Raw genomic sequence first — 24,465 nt, forward strand, 5'->3', positions numbered from 1 at the left:
CCTTGTATTTCTTGTAACTATACTGAATATCCCTTGTAGGGAACCCGGGGTATTATCCTGGGACACCATAAAAATATATGGTTCTTGGTCAAATTTGGTTAATTCCAAAGATAAAAATTTGTTTTTTGGAATTTATGAGTCCTAGGGAACCCGGGATATGTAATCTCTGGAAGAGCTGATTTAACAGTATCCAAAGAGAGAATGGCTCAAAGAGGTACGTCTTCCCTTCAGAACCAAGAATGCTATCTTCAGCCCACATGTCTCTGCTAGAAAAGGCAGACCTCTAGATCTGACCTTCATTCATCCATCTGTTTTGAGAGCTCCTTGGGTGTCTCTTTCTTTTTATATATATATACACAAGTTCTAGCACAATGGGACCCAAATTTGATTGTGGCTTCTTGTGCCTTTTCCATTACAAATAAATTATGATAATATAAATATAAATATAATAAATATAAGCTCACATATGGAGGACTCATTTGGAACAGCTCAACATTTTCCTTCTTCCACTATCAGAATTTAATAAATCATAAATAAATTATATGTCTATAGTGCCTTGTAGCTAAGGATTTCAATATCTATTAGGCAGTCTCTACCCTGAGCAGCTTACAATCTAAATAGACAAGACAGACACAGAGTAGGGGAAGGAGAACAACACACAAGAAGCATAAAGTGTTGTGGTGGCAAACATCATGTTAGTTCCATATTTTTTATTTTATTTTATTTTGGTGGGTTTAGTTAGAAGGGGATAAGCTAAATGGGAAGAAAAGTGAACAGAGGGGACAGTGAAGGGAAGAGGTTAAGGGGACAGGTCGGGGAGAAAAGGGCAGGAGCGTATGTATGAAAGAAAGCTGAACTGAAGAAACTGTGAGGGAGGGAATGAACCCCTGTGAGACAGTGAAGTATTATCATCCCCATTTTATGAACAGGGAAACTGAAACATAGGAAGATTAGAGAGACAAGGTGGGTGAGGTAATAGTTTTTATTGGACCAACTTCTGTAGCTACCCTACATACAACACAGGAAGGTTAACAGCCGTATTCTGAAAGGAGGCCCGGGTTTTGGATGCCCAACCTGAAGTGCTGTGCAGCGTTGGCTCTAGGCTGACTAAGGTAACAAAAGTCCAACTCAGCCTACAACATAAAATTGTTTATAAAAATTAGCAGAAGTTGGAGACAAATAGACAGGTACAAACTGGATTGTTTAAGTTAAAAAAAATCTAATAAAGCGTCTGCAAGGCTCCTGGTAAAATCAGGGTTATCATGACAACAAGATAAAAAAAAACACCTCTAGAAACGTGAGAAATGTTTATAGCTGAAAGCACCAAAATGTGCTTCGATTGGTTAATTTTAATGTGATGAGGTTGCTACAACTTCTTGGGCACTGTTTATCTGTGGGTCACCGATGGGAGCAGAGGGACACATGAACTGGAGGGAGCAAACTTTACAAGTATGGCTACCACCCCCTCCATCTCTGGGGACCCTGAGATCCAACAGGACACTGTTGGGCCTTTGTTGTCCTCATCCTGAAAAACACCTTAACCAGTCCGAGCCAGAGACTGGAAACCAAATGGCATTACCACCTCCACCAGCTACAGCTAAATAATGAACGGAACCTGAAACTTGGGCTCCCTCCCTCCTGTGTTATTCTCATTTCTCACCTAATTTCTTCTCCGTCCTGTCTTTCTCTTGCTGCCTTCTGTATAATAAGAGTCTGACTAAGTCAGCCAAGACAACTTCACCTTAGCAAAATGGCTGTGAGCCTGAAACCAAAAAGACAGCTAAAAGCAACATCATAAACAGCCTAATGCCAGGCCTCAGAGTGGCTGATAAGTCCATGTGCTTGGCCTGTGTTTTTCCAGCAGCAAAGTTGCAAGTGAAAATCAGCACCAAAGATCAGAATCTGCATTTTCTATCTTTCTTTTCTCTACCCTTTTGTGTGCATTTGTCTTGTTTTGTCTTAAAGTAAGCAGGATTGGACTCCAAGAAGGGCAGTTGCTCCTAATCATCTCAACTAAACTTTGTTTTTCCTGCTCAAGAGGACAGTTAATACCATCTAAAAGACTGTCAAACAGGAGATTTCCCTATCAAAGAATTTATACAGCTAAAGGGAATAAGGAATACTGTTAAAATGAAAGCCTTACTTAATACTTTACACTTCAAATGCTTTAACTGTTTGTTTTTCTTCTTCTATGTCTTTAATAAAAGGTTACAAAGACTTTTAATGGTGGCTGGTACAATGGGAGTAAGCCAACGATCAACTGACATGAAACTCTGGACCACCTTTAACTGTTTAATGTTGTGACAGCAAACAAGAATTTTATTCCTTTGGTGGGCCTGAGACATCCCCTTATTGAGGCACCCCAAAATTGAGGCACCCAAAACAGTGACCACTTAGAAATTATGTCTTCTAATGATGACCAGCCCAAGGCACAGAGAATCACCAGCACAGCTACAGATCAAAACCATGGCCCCAATTCTGCCCTTGATTACTGGGGTCTAACTCCTATATAATGGTATGTTACACTATAGCAGCATAGCTATGGAGCTGCAGCTGTGCCACTATATTGTAGATGCTCCCTACATAGATGGAGGGGATTTTTCTGTCAGTTTAATAAGCCACCTATCTGAGAGGCAGTAGCTAGGTTAACAGAATTCTTCCATCAGCCTAGATGCATCTACAGTGTGGGTTAAATCAACCAAACTACATTGCACAGCTCTGAGAAATGTAGCTAGGCTGACCTAAGTTTTAGGTGTAGACCAGGCCTCAGGGAGGTCAGAATTGTTGCCCATAAGCCCTTAGTCCCAGAACTGTTAACTTGCTGTCTGCTCTTATTAGATGAACCTGAGCAAGTAGGATCTTGGATGGCACAATTAGTAGCAGTAAGATGATCTCTTGATAGTACTGATGTTGCAGTGTTCTGTAAAGAATTAGTTACAATGTAGGAAATTGAGTGTTTTCTGACTGAACAAACAATTGATAAATAATTTATTTCCGTGAATGCAAAGAAAATAGTAAATCTAAAAATACCACAACTCCCTCCTTCCCAAGCTTATAAACATTCTAAATCAGTGAAGCTCATTCAGCTCCAGAGTTCACGGGAGGAAGCAGAGCTGTAGATTGTATCAACATGGACCTCTGATCTCCCCCTTGTAAAAGGCTTCAGGGATCGAGATGAAAATAAAACTGACACAGTGGGAAGATAAATAGCAGGAAGACTAGTGAAGAACCAAAAAGGAGAGATGGAATTGCAGCAGCAGGAGAGAAAAAAATCAATACCTTAAAGAACAGGAAGGAACATTTTTCTTTCCTACTGTGTCAAGTTCCTCCTCTGTCTTGGTGGGTCCTGTGCTTATTGGCAGATTTGCTCGCCTCAGAGGTTCACGGCAATCCTCAGTTTGGCCCCTTTCGTGGCTCAAATCTGCCGTTCACTCAGTTAGCCTCATCACTGGCCAGCAAAGGAAGAAAAACAATCCCCGCAGTCTCTGCTGATCCACCTAGTGGATCGGGGAACAGGCCAGAGACCTTCCCCTCTGGTGGAACCCACAGTCCAGGTCAACTCCTCCGGTATCAAGTAGGGAGTTGGGGGGATGGAGGGAACCCGGGCCCACCCTCTACTCCGGGTTCCAGCCCAGGGCCCTGTGGATTGTAGCTGTCTACAGTGGCTCCTGTAACAGCTGCATGACAGCTACAACTCCCTGGGCTACTTCCCCATGGCCTCCTCCCAACACCTTCTTTATTCTCACCACAGGACCTTCCTCCTGATAATGCTTGTACTTCTCAGTCTTCCAGTAGTACGACTTCTCACTCTCAGCTTCTTGCACCTCTTGCTCCCAGCTCCTCGCACTCATACCACAAACTGAAGTGAGCTCCTTTTTAAACCCAGGTGCTCTGATTAGCCAGTCTTAATTGATTCTGGCAGCTTCCTGATTGGCTGCAGGTGTTCTAATCAGCCTGTCTGCCTTAATTGTTTCAAGAAAACTCCAGATTGTTCTGGAACCTTCCCTGTTACCTTACCCAGGGAAAAGGGACTTACTTAACCTGGGGCTAATATATCTCCCTTCGATGAGCAGATTGTTACAGCTTCATGTACTGCTATCTATCGGAGAAGTTCTTCTTTGTGCAATCTATCCTTAATAGTAGGTGAGGGGGAAGAAGAGAAGTTACAACTGTTAAAAAACTGTGTGTTGTAGGGAACATTCAGTGGTTCCTAATTGTACAATTTTGTTTGAAATGAAATAGTGGTTTTTTTAGCCATCATGGTTGTAGAAATAAATATACAAAAACATGAGAAAAAACCTTCCCTGTTACCTTACACAGGGAAAAGGGACCTACTTAACCTGGGGCTAATATATCTGCCTTCTATCACTCTCCTGTTGCCATCTGGCCTTACCCTGTCACACTACCTAAAACTGCAGTATTAATCTATAAAGCAACAGTTGTATCATACAGTCGTTAACTAAAAGGCACACTTATTTACAGTTCCTCAGTATGAGGAATATATTTAAATTCATGCTGAAACATAATGCCTGGTGTGAATCACTACGGTCATATTTACAACTAAACTGTTATGTTATCAAGTTTAAGTTTAACACCACTGAGAGAGCCTCCTTGCATTTTGGCTGAAAAAATGAGTTTGAAGTCTGTTTTTTCTCTATTATGTATACAACAAGCTCAGAAGGTAATACAATGGGATATCAAGCATGAGTGCTTGTTATATGTTGTGATAGCTTAGGGATGCCTGTCAACAAGAAAAATAAAGGAGTGGTGACTGGAATTATTTTGAAAGATAATTTATCCAGAAAAAAAAAGATAACAAAGCACTGTAGGAGGCTAGGAACAATGAAGACGTACAGCAAAGTAAAAAAAAAACTGCTAACAGAAATCCTCATCTATGCAGCATGCACTGAAGAGGGCCTGATCCAGAGCTCACTGAAGTCAATATAAAGATTCCCATTGACTTTAATTGGTTTTATCTCAGGCCTGAAGACAAGTTTGCAAGCATGGAACCATAGAGGGCTCTAGGAAAGAGAGAGGCACATCTCTAGCAGTGGGACTGTTTTAAAAGGAAAAACAAATAGATTTTGGGGAGGGAAGGTCTCAAACGCAGGTACCTACTCTGACTCTTACTCAGGTTTTCCCTAGTCTGGCTTTAAAAATGCCTGTGCATACATGAGATTGCCACTTAATCATTCAAGTGTATTTCCTTCTGGCACATTTTTTTGGTCATCTCTTTTTGTTAAATAACTACCAGCCACATCCCAATGACTATCTATTTCCACTGAAGTTGACAGCAGAAGACACTACCAACTTTAGTGGGAAAAGGATCTCAGACACAGTTTTTATTAACAGGTTTCAGAGTAGCAGCTGTGTTAGTCTGTAGCTGCAAAAAAAAAAGGAGGACTTGTGGCACCTTAGAGACTAACAAATTTATTTGAGCATAAGCTTTCGTGGGCTACAGCCCACTTCATCAGATGCATGCAGTGGAAAATACAGTAGGACGATTTTACATACGCAGAGAACATGAAACAATGGGTGTTATCATGCACACTGTAACGAGAGTGATCAGTTAAGGAGTCCTTACTAGAGGGACTGTTGCTGGTTTCAGTGGAAGTGTGCTACAGAAGGACTGAGTGAAAGCTATGCAAGGGCCCTAGGATCTGACCCTATATTTACAACAGACCACATATCAAAGAAATGTTTTCACCTTTTCTGGAGCTCCAGTCATACTTCATTTCCACTGAACAAAACCAAAGCAAAGCAGATCTGAGGAAGTACAAAAGATTCATGGCACCTACCTTTTTCATTGCTATTTGATGGAGGTGGTTGTGGATTAACAGGTTTGGATTTGTCGTAGTTGTTAAAGCTCTGGCTGCGCCGGTTGTTGGCACTGATAGACCCACGAGTTTTGGTTTCGCTGCCTGCAGCAGATACCCTTGTGGTGGGACCTGGAAGTCTGTTAAGAAAAATAAGAAAACAGGACAAAGTACTCATAAGAAAAACCATGACAATTTGGAAGAGGAAAAGACAACTGAAAACCATGCGTAATCCAAGAACAAAGAGCGCAAGGCAAGAGAATTTTGTGGGTTTTGTAAGGAATTTAACCAAGCCACCACAAAACATCCTGGATAAAAATATACATAACTGTGACTACAGTTGTAGTTTGAATCGCTTTCATCAAGAAAACTCCTTCAGCTGGATATTGTACTATTCTAAGATGTGATTTTCAGATTTAAAACATTCAGAACCCAATTCTGCCATCCTTATTTAAGTTGATTAGTTCTGAACTTGGCAAGTAGTCTGATTGCTTTCAATGGGACTACTAGCTGTACTACGCAATCTAAGTTAAGGTGGCAGAATCAGGTCCTCAATCATTTTTCTTCAGTGCTATAGCCCTTGGTCTCATTCTCCTCTCCCTTATGCCAATGTAAACAAGAAGCAACTCCAGTGAATTCAATGGATTTATGCTGCTGTAAAAGTGGTGTAAGAAATTTGGCCTTATGTTCCTAAACTTGATTGCTGAAATGCATTATACACAGGACTACATCCAATTCAAAAACAGACAATGGGACAAAATGTGTCTGTTGCTTAACAACTGGCATTTCTCTGTAGGGAGCACATTACATTTGTGCTCTGGGAACTGATCTGGCTACCAACTGATTTTCACTGGAAGGTTAATATTGCTTATTTTTGAATCTACAAAACCTTCTAAGGTTTGAGTTCTGGCTGCCTCAGAGACCACCACTCTCCCCATGTAGTAGCACGGCAGTGGGATCAACTCAGGAGCTTGAGGAACTGAACAGCTCCCGGTTTAAACTGCAGGATGCTGATAGTCATGTTTTGTCAACGAAGGGTCCTCATTGGAACACATTTCCCTTTTGATCCAGCAGAGCCCAGGCTGCAAGCTTTATCTGCTTTATCAGGCTTTTTCTGGGGAGAGGAGATTGGGGTTTTAGAGTAGATGATGGGAATGATTTCTTCTATTTTGTGATTTTTTTGGGGTAGCTGGTATTTAAAAAAAAAGCCCAATGGAGTTAGATGACCAACTCCCAGTGAATCTGAACAAGATAAGGGCTTTTCATTCCTTCAGATGAGGCACCCTTGAAAATCATAGTCTTAATATATGTATAGCACACTTTTATGAATCTAAATAAATGAAATACAAGAAAAACAAAATATGAAATAATGCCCTCAAAGTACATACCTGTAGAGAGTTGTTGAGACTTTTGAGTACCTTGGAAAGTAGTGTGACACCTTCATTTTTGAGGCTAAAAGCCAGAATCCGCTCACATCATGTATGGTAGCAACATTAAAAGACATGAGCTACTCTCAACCTTTATTATTTTCAGCATAAGTAAAAAAAATGTTTCTATAAAATCATGGTGACCTAAACGAAGTGTATCACCAATGAGCCTAATCCTGAAGCCCTTACTATCAGAGTGTAGTAAAACTTTACTCAGGGAATACTGCCATGGGGGGATGCAATGTGCAAAATCATTGTTACATCTGTAGCACCATTAGTGCTGGAAAGTCGGGAGAGGGGCTTTAGAACTGCTTTCCAAATCAACCAACTCTTCAGAGATTAGTGAAGGGAAAATGAAAAAATAAAAAAGGGAAAATCATAAATGTTAACAGATGCATGCACATGCTTCCAAAGCTCAGAGGAGGACAAAATATATGGGCACCACTAAAAACAAAAATATTGTATTTATAAATTCACATTACCACAGCCTCTGGCACATAACATTGTGGGTTTTGAGGTTTACTTTGTTGTATCCCAGACAACAGCCTTAAGTTCTCAACTGGTTATGAAGAACCTCAGCCAGTTTCAACACTAGGGGATGCTAGAAAATTATATATGGCATTGATCAAAGACAAATTAAAATTAGAACACCCTGGAATACTTTATCTATTGAAAAGAAGGCTACAAATGAAGAGGTGGTGGGGAGAAAAGATGGGAAACATGAATGCTTAGGGCTCTCGGTCCCATTTTTGATGTTTTCCTTGAAGTTGGCAGGGCAAGAGAGCTCATGCAGAGCCCATACTATTTAATAGGTGTTGAATCCAATCTTTTGCAGGCAGGGAGAGCCTTCAGGCTACATCACTTGACAGTCTGTTCTAAAGAAAGACTCCACATTGTTATCTAGTATGTTCTAATAATAGAGCTACTGGACTATTTTAGAATTCGTTCCCTACTCTTTTCTTTTTTTTTTTTCTGGTAGGATTGGTGGATGAGAAAAGAATTATTCTTCCTAAACGGTCCTCAATAGTGGTGTAAAGATTTGGACCAAAATGCATTGCTCAGAAAAGCCAGCATTCCAGAACCTCAACAGCACAGTATGCTGAAGGGGGCAGCCCAGACACATTGACCAGCAGAGGAGAGCACAGGTTTTCAATTCAGTCATTATTGTAATTGCTAGTTATATAAATATGTATAAAATAGAAAATACACGTAAGAATAAAACACTTACGAAGAAGATATATTGTCAAAGCACTTATCCTTCCATCAGATTCCTGATGTGTGTTTATCAGATTAGTTTTGTTTTAAGCACATATCTTTTTACTTCCCCAGGACACTTTGAAAGTGTATATAGCTACTTTGGCTATGGCAACACTACAGCTGTAAGCGCTGTAGCCACAGCCTTTGTAGGGAAAAATCTAGTTTCAGGATGGACCTCCTAGCTTCTTGTTATCAGAGATTAGGTACAAAGTTAAGAGAACACTCTTGGTTATTGCTCTTCAACACCTTTAGCTAGGCAATATGTGAACTAACTCAGACTGTAACCATGCCTGAGTGTGAACCTGATGGGTCTCAGGTGTCAAGGTAGTGTTAGGAAGGAAACAGAATAGAGAGAATCAACAAGGCTTAAAAGATTATTCAGAATATGGGTTCTAGTGCAAAGCATCTTCCTGATGCCTAGACCTTCCCTTCACCAAATAAAAGACAAGATTTGGGGGATGTGAATCCAAATTATAGGACAGGAGTAATGTGGTTACATTTCCACATTATAGAAAGGGGTACAATTTACTGGTTAGTGCACAAAATGAGTAAAAATGTCAAATACACTACACTAGTTAATGCAGAACTACAGTGGAATTCCTAATTAAGTACATATGACAGCATAATAATACCAAGAGTAATATTAATCACAAGAAAGTCCATGATTAATACCAAAGGTATTAATAACGATTAGAGCAGCCTTTTTAAGTGCTGCTGTGAGGTGCTCATAGGGGTTGGCATGCAAGTCAAGCTGTGATTAAGGACAAAATGGACAGAAATACCTATTACTCATTTTCAGGGAGATTAGATGTTCTCTGCTACAGGGCACTAGGGAGTCCAGGAACAGTGATGAGATATATATCTACCCTGTTGTTTTGTCTCATCTGACACACTTGACTAAGTTCCACCTTTTATTACCTAAGAGAAAACTAGCCCTGACATTAGTAATTTCAACAGTGTAGAAATGAAAAGAATAACTGGTACAGAAATTGTGTGAACCTTCCCTTTTCAAAATGAAAAGCTCAGAAGAATGACCAAGGTCCATTATTTTCTTGCCAACATAGAATCATAGGACTGGAAGGGACCTCAAAAGGTCATCTAGTCCAGTCCTCTGCACTCATGGCAGGACTAAGTATTATCTAGGCCATTCCTGAGAGTGTTTGTCTAACCTGCTCTTAAAAATCTCCAATGTTGGAGACTCCACAACCCCCCTAGGCAATTTATTCCAGAGCTTAACCACCCCGACAGTTAGGAAGTTTCTCCTAATGTCCAACCTAAACCTCCCTTGCTGCAATTTTAGCCCATTGCTTCTTCTCCTAACCTCAGAGATTAAGAAAAACAATTTTTCTCCTTCCTCCTTGTAACAACCTTTTACGTACTTGAAAACTATTATGTCTCCTCTCAGTCTTCTCTTTTCCAGACTGAACAAACCCAATTTTTTCAATCTTCCCTCAGAGGCCATGTTTTCTAGACCTTTAATCATTTTTGTTGCTCTTCTCTGGACTCTCTCCAATTTGTCCACATCCTTCCTGAAACGTGGCACTCAGCACTGGACACAATACTCCAGTTGTGGCCTAATCAGTATGGGGTAGAGCAAAAGAATTACTTCTCGTGTCTTGTTTACAACACTCCTGCTAATACATCCCAGAATGATGTTTGCTTTTTTTGCAACAGCGTTACACTGTTGACTTCGCAACACTCTTTCCTAGACAGTCATTTCCCATTTTGTATGTGTGCAACTGATTGTTCCTTCCTAAGTGGAGTACTTTGCATTTGTCCTTATTGAATTTCATCCTATTTACTTCAGACCATTTCTCCAGTTTGTCCAGATCATTTTGAATTTTAATCCTGTCCTCCAAATCATTTGTAACCCCTCCCAGTTCAGTATCGTTCGCAAACTTTATAACTGTACTCTTTATGCCATTATCTAAATCATTGATGAAGATATTGAATAGAACCGGACCCAGAACTGATTCCTGCGGGACTCCACTCGTTACGTCCTTCCAGCATGATTGTGAACCTGAGTGACTCTACCCTCTCTCCTACTTAAAAAAAGAAAAGTTGACCAAATATACACAGTATTAGAGAGTACACAAGGTAATGCTCTCTAATCCTGCATATATTTTAGCTATTCTAAATGCTTGGCTACAAACCATCAGATAAATAATTTAAAGATGAACCCTAAACATGCAGTTGGAAATCTTGCAAGGAGGGTTAACCATGCTTCACAGAAGAGGAAGAAGTGCTAACCTAGAAGTCTTTTTCTGACCGAGAGTAAATCGGATGATTTTGCTTTGAGATGAGTCCCTGGGTGATGCACTGTACAACAGGAAAGAAAAAGCGGAAGAAAAAGAGTGAGCAAAGAAGAAACATTCACAAAACGCTACTGAGCTGAGCCAATGACTTTAGAAAAGGGAGTTTTTCCCATATGTTTCACATGACAAAGAGCTTCTCTCCCAGCATAACTCCTCAGACTTGATTCATTTTCTATAATGCGTGTTAGATTCATATACAGAAGTGAGATGCAGCACTAGCCTAGAATGATCTGGTTTGTATGTTACTGCCAAGTCAAGTTTCATTATTCATTTCTTTCGAACTTTTTATTCTATACAATGCTCTGAAGAAACTGAACGAACTGGTAACATTAATGCATGCTGCAGTTAATTCACAACTCTCCCAATACACAAATCCTCGAGTTAGATGTTTTGGTTTTGGCTGATTTTTTTTAAATTACTTTGATTTTAATTCAATTCATAGACTACTTTGCAGGCACCAGACCAATGTTCAAGTGTTGAGAAAGGATCACTGAAACAAGTTCCTGTTGCTCAACTTCATTTTACACTAATTGTTCTGCACTGAAGCTTATGACGATTTTATATGGCTGTTAAGAAAAATGGCTATGTTCAATTACAGAAAAAAAATCCCTGCTTTGTTGAATAAAAAGAAAGCCAGTTTATGCTGAAAGGTCAAAAATGGAACAAGCTTTGACAATTGTCCCACTTGGCCAGACTCATCTTAAGGATTTATACCTCTGGTGGTATGTTTGGTATTTGGAAACCAGCCTTGCTGTAGCACTCAATTTAAAATTACAAACTGATCTGCAGTGTTACACTGAAAACAAATCAGTGCCCATATATTTAGAATAGGAGATAAAAGAGATGTACAAGTATGTCTTCAGTGGTGCTAAATCCTGCTCACTTTACTCCTGTCTGGAGTCCCATTGCCCTCACAGGGGTATGCAGTCCAATAGACAGAAGTATACCAAATAGGTACAGCATGGGCACTGTCTCCACTATTCTGCATGAAATCTAACTTGGAAGGACCATCTCTGAGTATCAGAGGATAGGTCAATCCTCACAGTACATTCAACGCCTGGTCTCTCTTCTGGGATTGCCAAGTTGCCAGTTGTAATGTGGACATTTGTCTAAAGACAACCAGAGTGAGACTCATTTCATATAAGCCATGAAACAGCTATCAGACGGGTAGTGACTTTTGGACAACAAGCTTAGGCTGGATTTGAAGCAAAAATAATGGTGAAGGTATTCCTCAATGGAGATTTCTTTCCTTTTCACCTGAATGCTTCAGCAAGGATCTTAAAATAAAAAAATTATAAGACACAAATCACCATGCTTAGTGGAATCCCTGTGAAGATCCATTTAATATAAAGTCCAGACTTAATCTTGATAGTGTCCTCTAGGCCACCATCCTTGGTTTTGTGTAAATGACTGTGATGTTGCCTGACAAGTATACCTAATTAAATGCTTTGCTAGCATAAAACAAAGGAAATAAAGCCACCACACTTAAAAGAACAACAACTAAATCCTGCTTACTCATGTAGCAGGCATTTTAAACCTGTATAAATGAATATTGCTGACACAGACAGAATTTCACTATTACTTCTAGTTCGACTTTAAGGGGTGTGAAATCGATTGCTATGCAGCTTTCATCTTCTGATAAGCTGAGATGCTAAATACCTTCTGTTCTAAGGAGAAACTACTATAGAGGCTGTTTTAGTTTCTGAAATGCCTTAAAACAGAAAAAAAATGGAGAAAACATCCCACCTTGACTGCATTTCTGGTTGTGCTTTTATTTGATGATGTGTAGCTTGCTGGGGCTGTTGGCACTGTGTTTGGGGTGAAGCCGGCATCTGTTGCTGTTGCACCCCGACTGGACACGGGGATGGAGGCCCTGCTTGCTGGGAAACTGTTGGAGGTTGCTGGGATGGATGGTGCTGCGGATGTTGTTTCTGTGGCTGCTGCTGCTGCTGCTTATACCGAGACAAGCTGAAGAAAAGTCCTAGAATGGCCTTTAGATTCCCATTCCTGATTTCTGTAAGGCAATTTTTTAAAAGTCACTTGTCAACTACCAGTTTAGGTTTTTTTTACAGTAGAATGGCTTATTTCAGCATTCACGCTGTTCATAATACTGCCTGAATTTAATTCCTTTAGGATATGACAGACTCCCTGCAAAACTAATTGGTATCACAGTTGATTAACATTGGGCATCAACCAGAAAGTAAATTAGTTATTTCTCCCCTACAGTGATTGCAGTGAATGTATTAGAAATGAAAGACATGTTGCGTGCTGGTGCATTTTAATAAAGAATTCCTTTAAGCCAAAATTAAGACGCAAAAATCAAATGCAATGTAGCAACATCATGCAGCAAATGATTAGCTGTATGGTCTAGTCCCCAATGTGCATGATGGGGAGAAACCACAGTCATACAGAATTGCATTGTTTTCATTATGTCAGTCTAATTTATTTCACTTATGAAAATCTAATATACTCAAATTAAGAAATAGAATTAGTGCGTATATTAGTGGCTATTCTTAAACTAGATAATTACTAGTCTGATCTTTTCACAAGGCAATAAGGGCCTGGTATACACAGTACATCTGAAGAAATTAGCACTGAATTTGTAAATATTTAAGTTCCTAATTGTCACATGTCCTATCTTGCATATTTTATAACACACACACACACACACACACACAGAACAAGGGTCCTGTGGGAAAAACCTAGTATGTGATTATGTATCATAATGCATATGCACAAGGGGCTGAATTAAGGTTGCACAGACAACTTTAAAACAGTTATTTCCTAACTTTTGAGTGCTCCACTTTGCTCTCTTAATGTGTTTTTAATGAGGGGTTCAGAGTGCACGAGGGGGCTCTGGGCTGGGGCAGGGGGTTGGGGTGCAGGGAGGTGAGGGCTCTGGCTGGGGGTGCAGGCTCTGGGATGGGGCTGGGATGAGGAGTTTGGGGTGCAGGAGGGGGCTCCAGGCTGGGGGTGGGGCCGAGGGGTTCAGAATGTGGGAGGGGGGCTCCGGACTGAGGCAGGGGATTAGGGCCTGGGAGGGGGTGTGGGCTCTGACCTGACGGTGTAGCTCTGGGATGGGTCCAGAAATGAGGAGTTCAGGGTGAGGGACGGGACTCTGTGGGAGCGGGGCCACTCCTCACCCAAGCTGCAATTGCAGGGAAAGTCCTTCTTAGCCCAAATGTAGACAGAATCTTGTGGAAATATAGCTGCTAAAATCTAAGAAGTCTCTGCTGAGCATGTGCAAACAGCAATTTTTAAAGGCTTATAACTTGACCAAATTTGGGCAGGTTTTCACAGGAACAGCAGAAAATATACCTTACCAAATATCAAGTTCCTGCTTCACAGCATGGGGACACTAAAAGTTGCCGGAATTTTTTAACATTGTTTCAATAAATCTTTTTCCTAACCTCATTCTCAGAAATAGTTGAACTGTTTTGGCAAAATATTTCAAAATAATTCAGCATGAAGCAGACAGACACTCAGGAAGGAAAAATTCAGCCCAAATGGTTAAAGTTTAGCAAGTGATAAGCAACTGAAAACAGGACCTTATAATAGGAGATGTCAGGCAACCTTAATAATAAGAGGTGCTATCAGCCCCACCTATAATGTATAATTTGATATTTGTGAGTGCATGCCCATCTGCTGAGTTTATCAAAAGATAAACCTGGTTTTAACATTTTCTTAGAAACACAGAAAATAAGAACCCACACAAAAACATACCCTTAAAACAATGAAAAGCAAAACAAGAAACAAAAAAAACCTCTTCTATATTTTGACAATATTTTCACATTGTCTATAATTTGCCTAAGCAAAATGTATCATCTAAACAGGATACAACAAAAATTATACCCACAGACTTTGGACTCAATGCTGTTTCCCTGAAGTAAAAGAAAAACTTCCATTAACTGCATAGGGAGCAGGTTATGGCCCTTTAAGAATAAGCAAAATATTTCAAACAGGCCTTTTAGAAGCACTTCTGGTTCTCTTATCTCGAAAGATGGACTGAGGTAATTCACCTGGCAGTTTGCCACTGGACTTTGTACACAGAGAGTACTTCAGCCTCACTTTGTTTTGCCAGTGAGTACAGTCTGAATTACTTCCTGTTCAAACTCCCCTTCTCTGTTGTGTGTCAGTTTAAACACACATACTGAGTTATGAGAGCACGAGCATGTAACCCAATCATTTTCATTTTGGCCACACACAAAAAAGAAGGGTTCTTTATTTATATTTTAAGTTTTAAACAAATATTGCCAGATGTTCTGGTTTCAGGGAAAGGCAGGGTTTTAAAAAGAACCCTCCCAATGTGTTGATTGGACATTTCCATGCAGTGACGTTTCTGCTGCTGTTTGTTGCTCCTACTGCCTTGACTTCCAATTTTGAAAAGCTGCCCAAGCTACTCTCTTTCTTGACATAAAAGTATGCAAGACTCAGTGGCAAGGCAACAGGGAAATCCACAGAAAACAAGGAAGTAAATAGATAGGATAGGAATAATGTTAGTTTCTGGGACAATTAGCAATGAAATGTCAGGACTATACTGAGCAGTTAAGAGTTAAAAAGTTACTACATGTGGAATCTAGAAGTTTGAAGCCAAGAAAGAATGGAAGGAGAAAAAATACTGATTGAAGTTTTCTGCCCAATGCCCTAAAGCATCTAGCACTATGAGAATAAAATGAACAGATTTACAATGATCAGAATAGGCTAGCCAGGTGGTTTAGCAAGAGCACTTTGTAGCACTACACAATGGACCAGAATTCAGGTGCACAGATTGGTTCTGAACTCTAGGGCTGACAGAGGGTGGGCCTCTTGCAGAGGCAACACATGCAGCTCCTTGGGATGGGAGAGTGATGCTCACATCACTTTTAGGAACCTTTCTCTGGCTGACACCAAGAGTCTTTGAAGGCAGCTACATCCCTTCTCAGCTGGAGAGAAGGTGAGGCTGAGATAGGCTGTTAAAGAAAACAAAAGGGGACCCTGCCAAAAAAAAAGGGTCAATATAACTGCATATAATATATGTCTGGGAGACCAAACATTTCATGGGTGGACGCTCTTCAGAACCTATCCAGAAAGCCAGCTGCTACCACTTTCCTTTTAGTGGTGCTGTGCGTGTTCTAGAAAAGATTAATCCCACCCAGGGAATAACGTTAGAAGGTAGCCAAGACTGATGTGACAACCCTATATGCAGAAAGTCCACTTGAATTAGGAGATTTAGCCATAGGGAAAGGAGGAAAATTGTTTAATTTACCAAGAAGAGGTGGGAAACAGCACTGACAGATTTCCAATAAATTCAAACCCACTCTGCAAAAACACAGACTCTGCTTAGAACTCTGTCAATCAAAGAGAAAGAAAAAATTGCTTGCAAGGTACAAGCTGCAGTTGAGCTGAAAGTAATTTAGCTACAGAAGCATGAATTTCAGTACAGATGGGAAAAAATATAGACATGGCCAAAATTAGATAGTGGCTGTTCTGAAGACTAGTAAAATGCTTCCTTTTATCACTTTATGGCTTCACAATTTGCTCAGCTGTTCTCTATCCAGCTAATCTATTAATTCACAGGTGGTGCAACTGCTATCTACAAAGAAAGTATTAGTTCCTACTGCACATACACAGCATCTGTAACCTGCAAAGCCTTGGCAATTAGAAACACTATTTGGAAAGTGGTGAGAATAAGTAGAGAGCTGGAATTCCAACAGGCCAGAAACTGGGTCTGCATCAGTCCAGGGAACAGCACGGGCATGCATACAAAGCTCAAACTGATGAGTAACAAGAGGGAAAATGGCAGTGGAAATAGGAGACAAGAGCTCCTCCACATCTCCACAGAAACTTCCCCTTGTTAAACATGTACTAGTAGCTGAGGTCTTAGTCTGTAAGCTCTTTGGTGCAGGGACTGTCTCTTTGTCCTGTATTTGTACGTTCCTTCCACAACAGGGTCCTAGTCCATGGCTGGGGCTCCTAAGGTAATAGAATTATTAAAAGTGTGCATACACTGGAGCCCACTTATTTAAGTGAAGCTTTACTTTACTGAGGAGTACAGATTACACTTCCAGTCATAGTGAACCTCCTCCTTATAGTAAAGGTATAGAAAAAAAAATGGATTCACTCTAGAGCACTCCAGAGGAGGCTTCAGTTTATATTTCCATTCTGAACTGATTATAAACTCGTACTTCCTCCTGGCTTTGCAAAGGGAGTAAATAAAATTATTTGCATTTGACCCACTGGATCTTAGCAACACTTTACTGGCTTGTTTGGTTATGGCATTGTTTAACCGGGTTCAATGTTCTTATTTGTTTTTTATGAGATGCCTGCTTCCTATCACGGTTAACATGCATCTCCCAGAGTAAGGTTTAAATTAAATGTTGCTTTCAAGCCCAAAAATTTCAATCTTCAATATGTTCTTTTTAGCAGTAGTAATATTTAGTCCCTTACATGGAACAGTAAGACAGGTAATTCATTCCACTACTATTGTGGTAGCAATTAGTGGCATCCCCATGGCTACCATCGAGTTTGCGCTATTGTATCCATTGGAGACTGACTTGTGTCACTGTGAATGGTATATAAATACTAAATTAGTAGAAGCCATCAGAACAGGATACCCTGGGGCTCTGCTGAGAGTGGCTCGTGATCTGGTGGGAGAGCCTATGGACCTCTAAGGTTAGCTGAGTAAAGAATTTTACTCAAGACACTTTTCTCATCACCTCAGCTGGTTTGTCTGGGATTTTGCAACATATTGACAAAGTTACACGAGGTGAAACGTGCATGGGAATGTCTCTCTCTCATCTGGGTTGAAAAGGAAAGTTTATTGTACAGAAGCAGCCAGGTTCGCCTTTTCTGTTTTATCATCATATACTGACATGCAGGTCCCCTTTTAGAGGTTTTAGGCTGAATCCCACTCACTTCACTCAATTGAGTAGCCCCACTGATTACAAGGGGACTATCCGGTGAAAATGGGAGACATGATTTGGCTCATCATCTTAAAGCTTCTCCTAGGAGGGGAAGAAGACTTCTGTTCCCTCTGTCTGAATCCAATTTAGGGCAGTCGGTAGGAAAGGATTGTTACACTGAGCCAACTGTTCTCATATCATCAGAATACTACTGCATGTATTAATGGTCTGCTGACTTGCTTTCTGCATATTAGCATTATCAAGATGAATAAAATTATTATTTTTTTAAACACACAACATTTTAAAGTGGTAGTTAAATCCTCATGTATTACAATGAGGGAGAGCGTCACCTTGTTATCCCCAGACAATAAGTCCTGGGTGCAAATGAAATGAAGGTGACTGGGAGGGAGATAAGGGGCCTTTAAGATCTTTTCTGAATCTCAAAAGAGCAGGTTTAGTTTGAAGCAGGAATTGCACTAGCTCTCTCCTCCCTATAATATGGCATATTTTAATATGCTGTAGTGGCAAGGTGCATTTGGTGAACATTGCAAATGTTGCTGGCCACTTATGCTTAGCAACTGGATGATGCTATATGTTTATTAAGTTACTTGAATATACTTTACAGTCAGAAAACCTATGTACACAACAGTTTTCCCATATATTTCATCACCTGTGGATTATCTGGGGTATATTTTAATAACATCGCCTATTTTCAATAGGGGATGGTTTGTTTCATTTAAGACTTGAAGGTACAGGGGTCACCATCCAACCAGGTCAAAAAAGAGTTTTAAGTGCACAGCCAGAGCCTAGTAATATGTGAAGTGCTGTGAAAAGAAACTTCAGTGGAAAATCCTGAAACTGAAGCAAATGACATTAAATATGACTTTACACTTAGAGGAAGCAATTATTTCAGGTAATTATCACCCCACTGAAAATCCACTTTGGGGAGAAACAAATGTGGAATTAGTAGTTTGTGAGTACCAAACTCATCATAAAAATACTTCTATTTAAACCACGTTTATGATAAGGATCTTCCTTCTGAACAAACTGGCTGTCCTCTGAGACCCTTAGACTGCAGTAAGGCATCTGCGTTTTGCAGATAATAATCTACTTCTCCTAAAGGGGAATTCTTTCTCACACACACTTAATTCAAAGTTCGTGCCTCATATTATGAATGTACGTAACAACACAGTATAACCCCAAAAGGGAGGAATGCTAATGTTCCAATTGTTTAGAAATTAAAAGAAATGCATCTTGTTTCTAAACTTTCTCACTCAGTTCTGTGGGTAGCAGGAAGCCAGGAATTTTGTAGTCACTGCTCGTCCATTGAGTACTGTACTTCAAGCATAAATATAATCAGTTAGTCTTCCACTAAGAGCATGAGACAGCTAGAAACCGAATAGAATTATCCTTTTGGCATGAAGAGTTGGGAATCCCCCAGCGCTATGCACACTCATGCTTACAGCCAGCCAGCAGATTTTGGTTGTTGGCAACCAGGCGGGCAAAGCCAAGAGAGAAAAGCTTTTCTGTTCCAGCCGAGAGGGCCCGCAGCTCTTCTCTTTAAGAACTGTCAATCACATGATCAGACAGGCTATCAAATTCACCTTGCTTTTTCAGCAATCACATGAGCGGAGAGGGAGAAATCATAGCTTTCAGTACATAGGTAACTAAGTTATTCATACACATACAAAAACTTTGCAAAGTAACCAGCTCTCCAAACTCAAGCTTGCAAGCAAACTTATTTGAGAAGTTAAACCAAGAAAGTCATCTCACCTGAACTTGCAAATCAGATTACTTGTTCTTGGAAATACTGAGGTAGGTGTAACCTAATACATTCACAGTCTGACTCTGCTTACTCTGGTTGTTGGCACCTGCTTGCTTTTTCAAACATACTTAAGTGAAAGTAAAGGTGAAACCTGATGTACCAGACGCTGGTACTACAGTCTGTGCAGTGGGTGGTTATTAATATAATGTGGTTGGGGACGGATGGTCTCGACGGGTGGACTGATTAAGTGGGGGGGGCACTTATTTTTGTTTTGCTTTGTAACATTTGAATTTATTTCATTGTTACATGCGCTTACAGAGGCACATGTAAAAATGTACATACTAAAGAAAAATAAATAGTATAGCAAAACAGAAGTTTCTTTTTAAAAAATGTAACTAGACACTTTTCAATAGACATCCAACACAAAACAATAAAACATTTCGTTTCAGGACAGAACTACTAAAACATTTGTTTAAAAAAATTGGCCAAAGCATTTCTAGTTTCGTAAAATATCAAGTCATGAGGTGTTAACAGTCCACTTTTCACTTTAAAATTAAAACTTTAATGATTAATTGCATCATTGCTAAAGAATCAATGTGGTAAAAATATAGGTCCTGATCCTACATTCATTTACACACATGCATAACTTTATTTTTCAACCACAGCGGGACTACTGTACTTGTAAAATTATGCATGTGAGCAGATGTTTGCATGACAGGATTACAGATGTATTTTTCTGTAGTTATTTAATTCTGTACTTTTTTCACATACTGCTATTTCAGATATAGTTTGCTTTTGTCACAACCATAAATACATAGGATTTGGTTTTTCACTGTGTCATTTCTAGAACTCAGCTGCGAGGTTAGTTTCTTTGATGTATGTGTTTTGCTTTGTTTTAAAAGAAGTGAATGAATCTAATGCCCTTCCATTGTTTATTTTTAAAGTGAAAGAGTTAACAGCATTGAGTCCAGCATGTATTTTACTTACCTTTCCTACAGTGGATGCGGAAAAGAGAAGAAAACACAACAGCACAAGTCCTATTCAATCTCCAGTGATCCTGGTTGTATTTTTTTTTAAAATTGGAGGAAAAAAATCCTAAATTGAAAGTCCCTCATTAGAAGATAAATTTTGGAATGACAGATTGACTCACCCTCTGCTGATAGACCCTGTATGTTTATTCCCTTGGCAGCCAAGAAACTCAGACATGCATCTATGTTTTCAATCTAAACAAGAAAAAAGGAGACAAAGGAATACACGTTGTAGTAAATGTTTACCTTAATCTACAGTCACATTTTATTGCACACAACCTTTGTATCACAGAAAAAGCCCCTTTGTTCATTGCAGTGGAAAAAAGGTTCTTAATATTGGAACCATAACAACATGGAAACTCCAAAGTTATTAGACAATCAACACTGTGTTGGTCAGGGCTCCTCTTCAGTTTGTACTTGCATGGAGCAAGTTACTTAATACTCTAGCCATGCAGGTCCAAGAAAGATGATCATTGCATCTCAGTAGAGGGCCAAATATAACATGCTAGGATTTTTGTCCTATGATAACAAACATGATACTGAAAATAAACATGGTGCCAAATTTGCCTGAGGAGAAGAGAGATTACCACTTGCTCTTAAGCAGACAGCTGGCAGAAATTTCCAGTCATGGAGGCAGTAAAATGTAAGAATGGTAACTAGAAACCTCAGTTGGAATCTAGAAAATGTTTACTCACAAAATTCCCTGGATTTTAGAAATTACATACTGAAACAGGCTGCAGTTACTCACAGTGGACCAAATTTTGCCTCTTCGGGGGTGCAATGAGCTGGTGCAATTGTGTTGAGTTGGAGGGGGCAGGATTTCAGTTGGCCTGACAGGATATGCACATCCAGCTCTCTAGGGATCCCCTGCAAATTGTTTGGGAGCCATGATTATTTGCTAGGGTTCCCAATTTTGGTTGGCCCTGTTTCTGGAGGTTTCATCACATGACATAATGTATAATTAAAGAATAACCTTTGATTCGGGAGAGACTCGAGAACCCTATTTTGCCTATATTCACTACCCCACTGTGGAGTGCTACAACTGCAAAAGTTACTTCACTAGACTGAAGTAGCCTCAGTGAAGCAGCCCCATATCCATCCCATGGCCTGAGGGAACAGGATTCATCCTCCCTTTCCTTCTATGGAAATCACCACCTTCCAGTCGTACTACTGAGGCAGGGCACCAGGGAGAAAGTGTGCATCAGAACATTTACAGAGTTGGTATATGGTGGGATTTTCAAAGGTGCTGAGTTGTCCTGACTCCGCTCTCATTACTCAAGGATGAAATTTACATTGACTACAGTGAGAACAGAGTTATGCCAATGACCAGTTCTCTTGAAAATCTCACTGTGTGGGTATGTCTGCACAGTGGCCAAGAAGCCACTCTTGGTCAATTTTCAGAAGGATCCGTTACCCCCCAGGAATGAGGATCAACAGAATCCTCCTCAGAGCCCTTGAGGAGCTCTCATTTTTTCACCTTTGTCTTTTTTTTTTTTTGGAAGTCCCAAGCTGCAATGACCCATCCTCTCTTCATGAGGTGAGGCCTGATGTGGTTTGCCTGGGAGCTGAAACATTGGTCTTTGTGTTACTAAAGGAAGAGAGGTTTCAGAGTAACAGCCGTGTTAGTCTGTATTCGCAAAAAGAAAAGGAGTACTTGTGGCACCTTAGAGACTAACCAATTTATTTGAGCATGAGCTTTCGTGAGCTACAGCTCACTTCATCGGATGCATACTGTGGAAACTGCAGAAGACATTATATACACAGAGACCATGAAACAATACCTCCTCCCACCCCACTCTCCTGCTGGTAATAGCTTATCTAAAGTGATCATCAAGTTGGGCCATTTCCAGCACAAATCCAGGTTTTCTCACCCTCTGCCCCCCCCCCACCCCCACAAACTCACTCTCCTGCTGGTAATAGCCCATCCAAAGTGACCACTCTCTTTAAAATGTGTATGATAATCAAGGTGGGCCATTTCCAGCACAAATCCAGGTTTTCTCACCCCCCCACCCCCCTCCAAAAACCACACACACAAACTCACTCTCCTGCTGGTAATAGACATTGTGAGGAGAGTGGTCACTTTGGATAAGCTATTACCAGCAGGAGAGTGAGTTTGTGTGTGTGGTTTTTGGAGAGGGGTGGGGGGGTGAGAAAACCTGGATTTGTGCTGGAAATGGCCCACCTTGATTATCATACACATTTTAAAGAGAGTGGTCACTTTGGATGGGCTATTACCAGCAGGAGAGTGAGTTGGGGGGGGGGGGGCAGAGGGTGAGAAAACCTGGATTTGTGCTGGAAATGGCCCAACTTGATGATCACTTTAGATAAGCTATTACCAGCAGGAGAGTGGGGTGGGAGGAGGTATTGTTTCATGGTCTCTGTGTATATAATGTCTTCTGCAGTTTCCACAGTATGCATCCGATGAAGTGAGCTGTAGCTCACAAAAGCTCATGCTCAAATAAATTGGTTAGTCTCTAAGGTGCCACAAGTACTCCTTTTCTTAAAGGAAGAGACACATACATATAATGTGCTCCCCTTCCTGGAAGCCCTGAGCAACATATCCTACCAATATGCAAAAGTCCAAGCTTGAGTAAGCAAATTCTAATCCATCAGGGCTCCTTGCAGACCTCTGTATGAACAACCAAAGTCGTCACTGGGCATTCCATGTGCAGATCCATTGTAGGATCAGACTCCTAAATATGTTTCCAGATCATAAAAGCCCTCTATTATTATTATGGTTATTATTAGGAGTGCGGTAGCACATGGGGGCCCAATTAAAGTGCTGCACAAACAGTAATAAGACAATCCCTGCCCTGGAAAGCTCATGACATAGGTTTACGATAAGACGCAAAAGGTAGATGAAATGGACAAATAGGGGTGGGAAGACAAATCCGTAGTAAAATGAGAATGTTTCCTGTCTAGCAATTAACAGGAATTACAGCAAAGATAAGTCATACAGAGGGATCTGTATAACCCTTTTACACACAGAAGACCTTGAAATAGAATACTGGGCTTTTTTCACATTTGGCATGGTGTCAGAAATCAGTAACAGAGATGGAACTGGACTCCTTCAATTTGGAGCCAGTACAAGAAATCAAGAAGCAATCAGTAGCCCAGTAAACAATAAAACAGTTAATACGTAACACATCTAGGCCTATCCATGTTCAAAGCAAATTGCAAACATTAGTTAGTTAATCCTTACAATACCCCAAGGAAGTATTATTACCTCCACTTTACAGGTAATCAAACTAAGACAGAGGCCTCTCTCTGCAGTTTTAACTACCCTTACAGGCCTGATACCACACACTTACCCCTTCTTGCTCTTTTAGGAGCTGTGCAGCCAATGGTGGATCAGAGAACAACATGGAGGTCCTGTTCTCTTACATCTTCAGCTTCAGCCTTGAAAACTGCAGAAATGAAGTTCATAGATCCTAGGGACTCTGTGGGATTCCAAGACCTCACTCCCTCAATCTGGCTTATAGACCATGTCCTTTCAGGTAACAACGAAGACTACACTGTGAAGTTAGTGTGACAGAATTTCCAGTGTAGGGTGCCCCCAACTGTATTTTTTTTCCAATGACTTTTTTTTTTTAAATGATTTCCCTTAATCAGGAGAGCCACATAATCAGGATTGTACAAGGCCCACAGAAGGCTTCACTAATTATCATCACTGCGATGTATGCCACAACTCTTACTAATCTTACTGTGTGTTAATGGAAAAATATATGCTCCATAACTCTCCAGTCTTAATGCCTGTCGTAGAGTGCAGTCCCAGAGCAGGCCCTTGGTGCAGCACTGCATCAACCTGCCTCTTGGTCCCTCCTGGGTTTTCAATGACTCTCTTGGCCTCCAATCACAGTTCATTTGCTGAGGTGAGTTGACCCTCCAGCCTCAAAAGTCCACCCTTTCTGGGGTAATCAGAATCAAAAGGAAACGACCAATCTGCCATACCAGACCTGTGCCAGGCATGCAACCA

The 24,465-nt window shown here is 40.4% G+C and overlaps 1 protein-coding gene across 9 annotated transcripts in view; it reads right to left on the reverse strand.

Annotated features, from left to right (window-relative positions):
• NAV2 (neuron navigator 2) overlaps nucleotides 1-24,465 on the reverse strand; it is a 660,409-nt gene that overhangs the window by 170,369 nt on the left and 465,575 nt on the right. For 7 of the 9 annotated variants that reach the window (XM_075129477.1, XM_075129476.1, XM_075129478.1 and 4 more), the window contains 4 exons: nucleotides 20,612-20,684; nucleotides 12,562-12,829; nucleotides 10,751-10,819; nucleotides 5,799-5,956 (listed from right to left, as the gene is read on the reverse strand). In XM_075129477.1, the coding sequence (XP_074985578.1) occupies nucleotides 5,799-5,956; nucleotides 10,751-10,819; nucleotides 12,562-12,829; nucleotides 20,612-20,684 (568 nt within the window). The remainder of the gene's footprint in view (nucleotides 1-5,798; nucleotides 5,957-10,750; nucleotides 10,820-12,561; nucleotides 12,830-20,611; nucleotides 20,685-24,465) is intronic. The other 2 variants (XM_048853246.2, XM_048853248.2) reach the window with 1 other exon arrangement.

Source organism: Caretta caretta, chromosome 6 (genome assembly GCF_965140235.1).
Source record: "Caretta caretta isolate rCarCar2 chromosome 6, rCarCar1.hap1, whole genome shotgun sequence".
Lineage (NCBI taxonomy): Eukaryota > Metazoa > Chordata > Testudines > Cheloniidae > Caretta > Caretta caretta.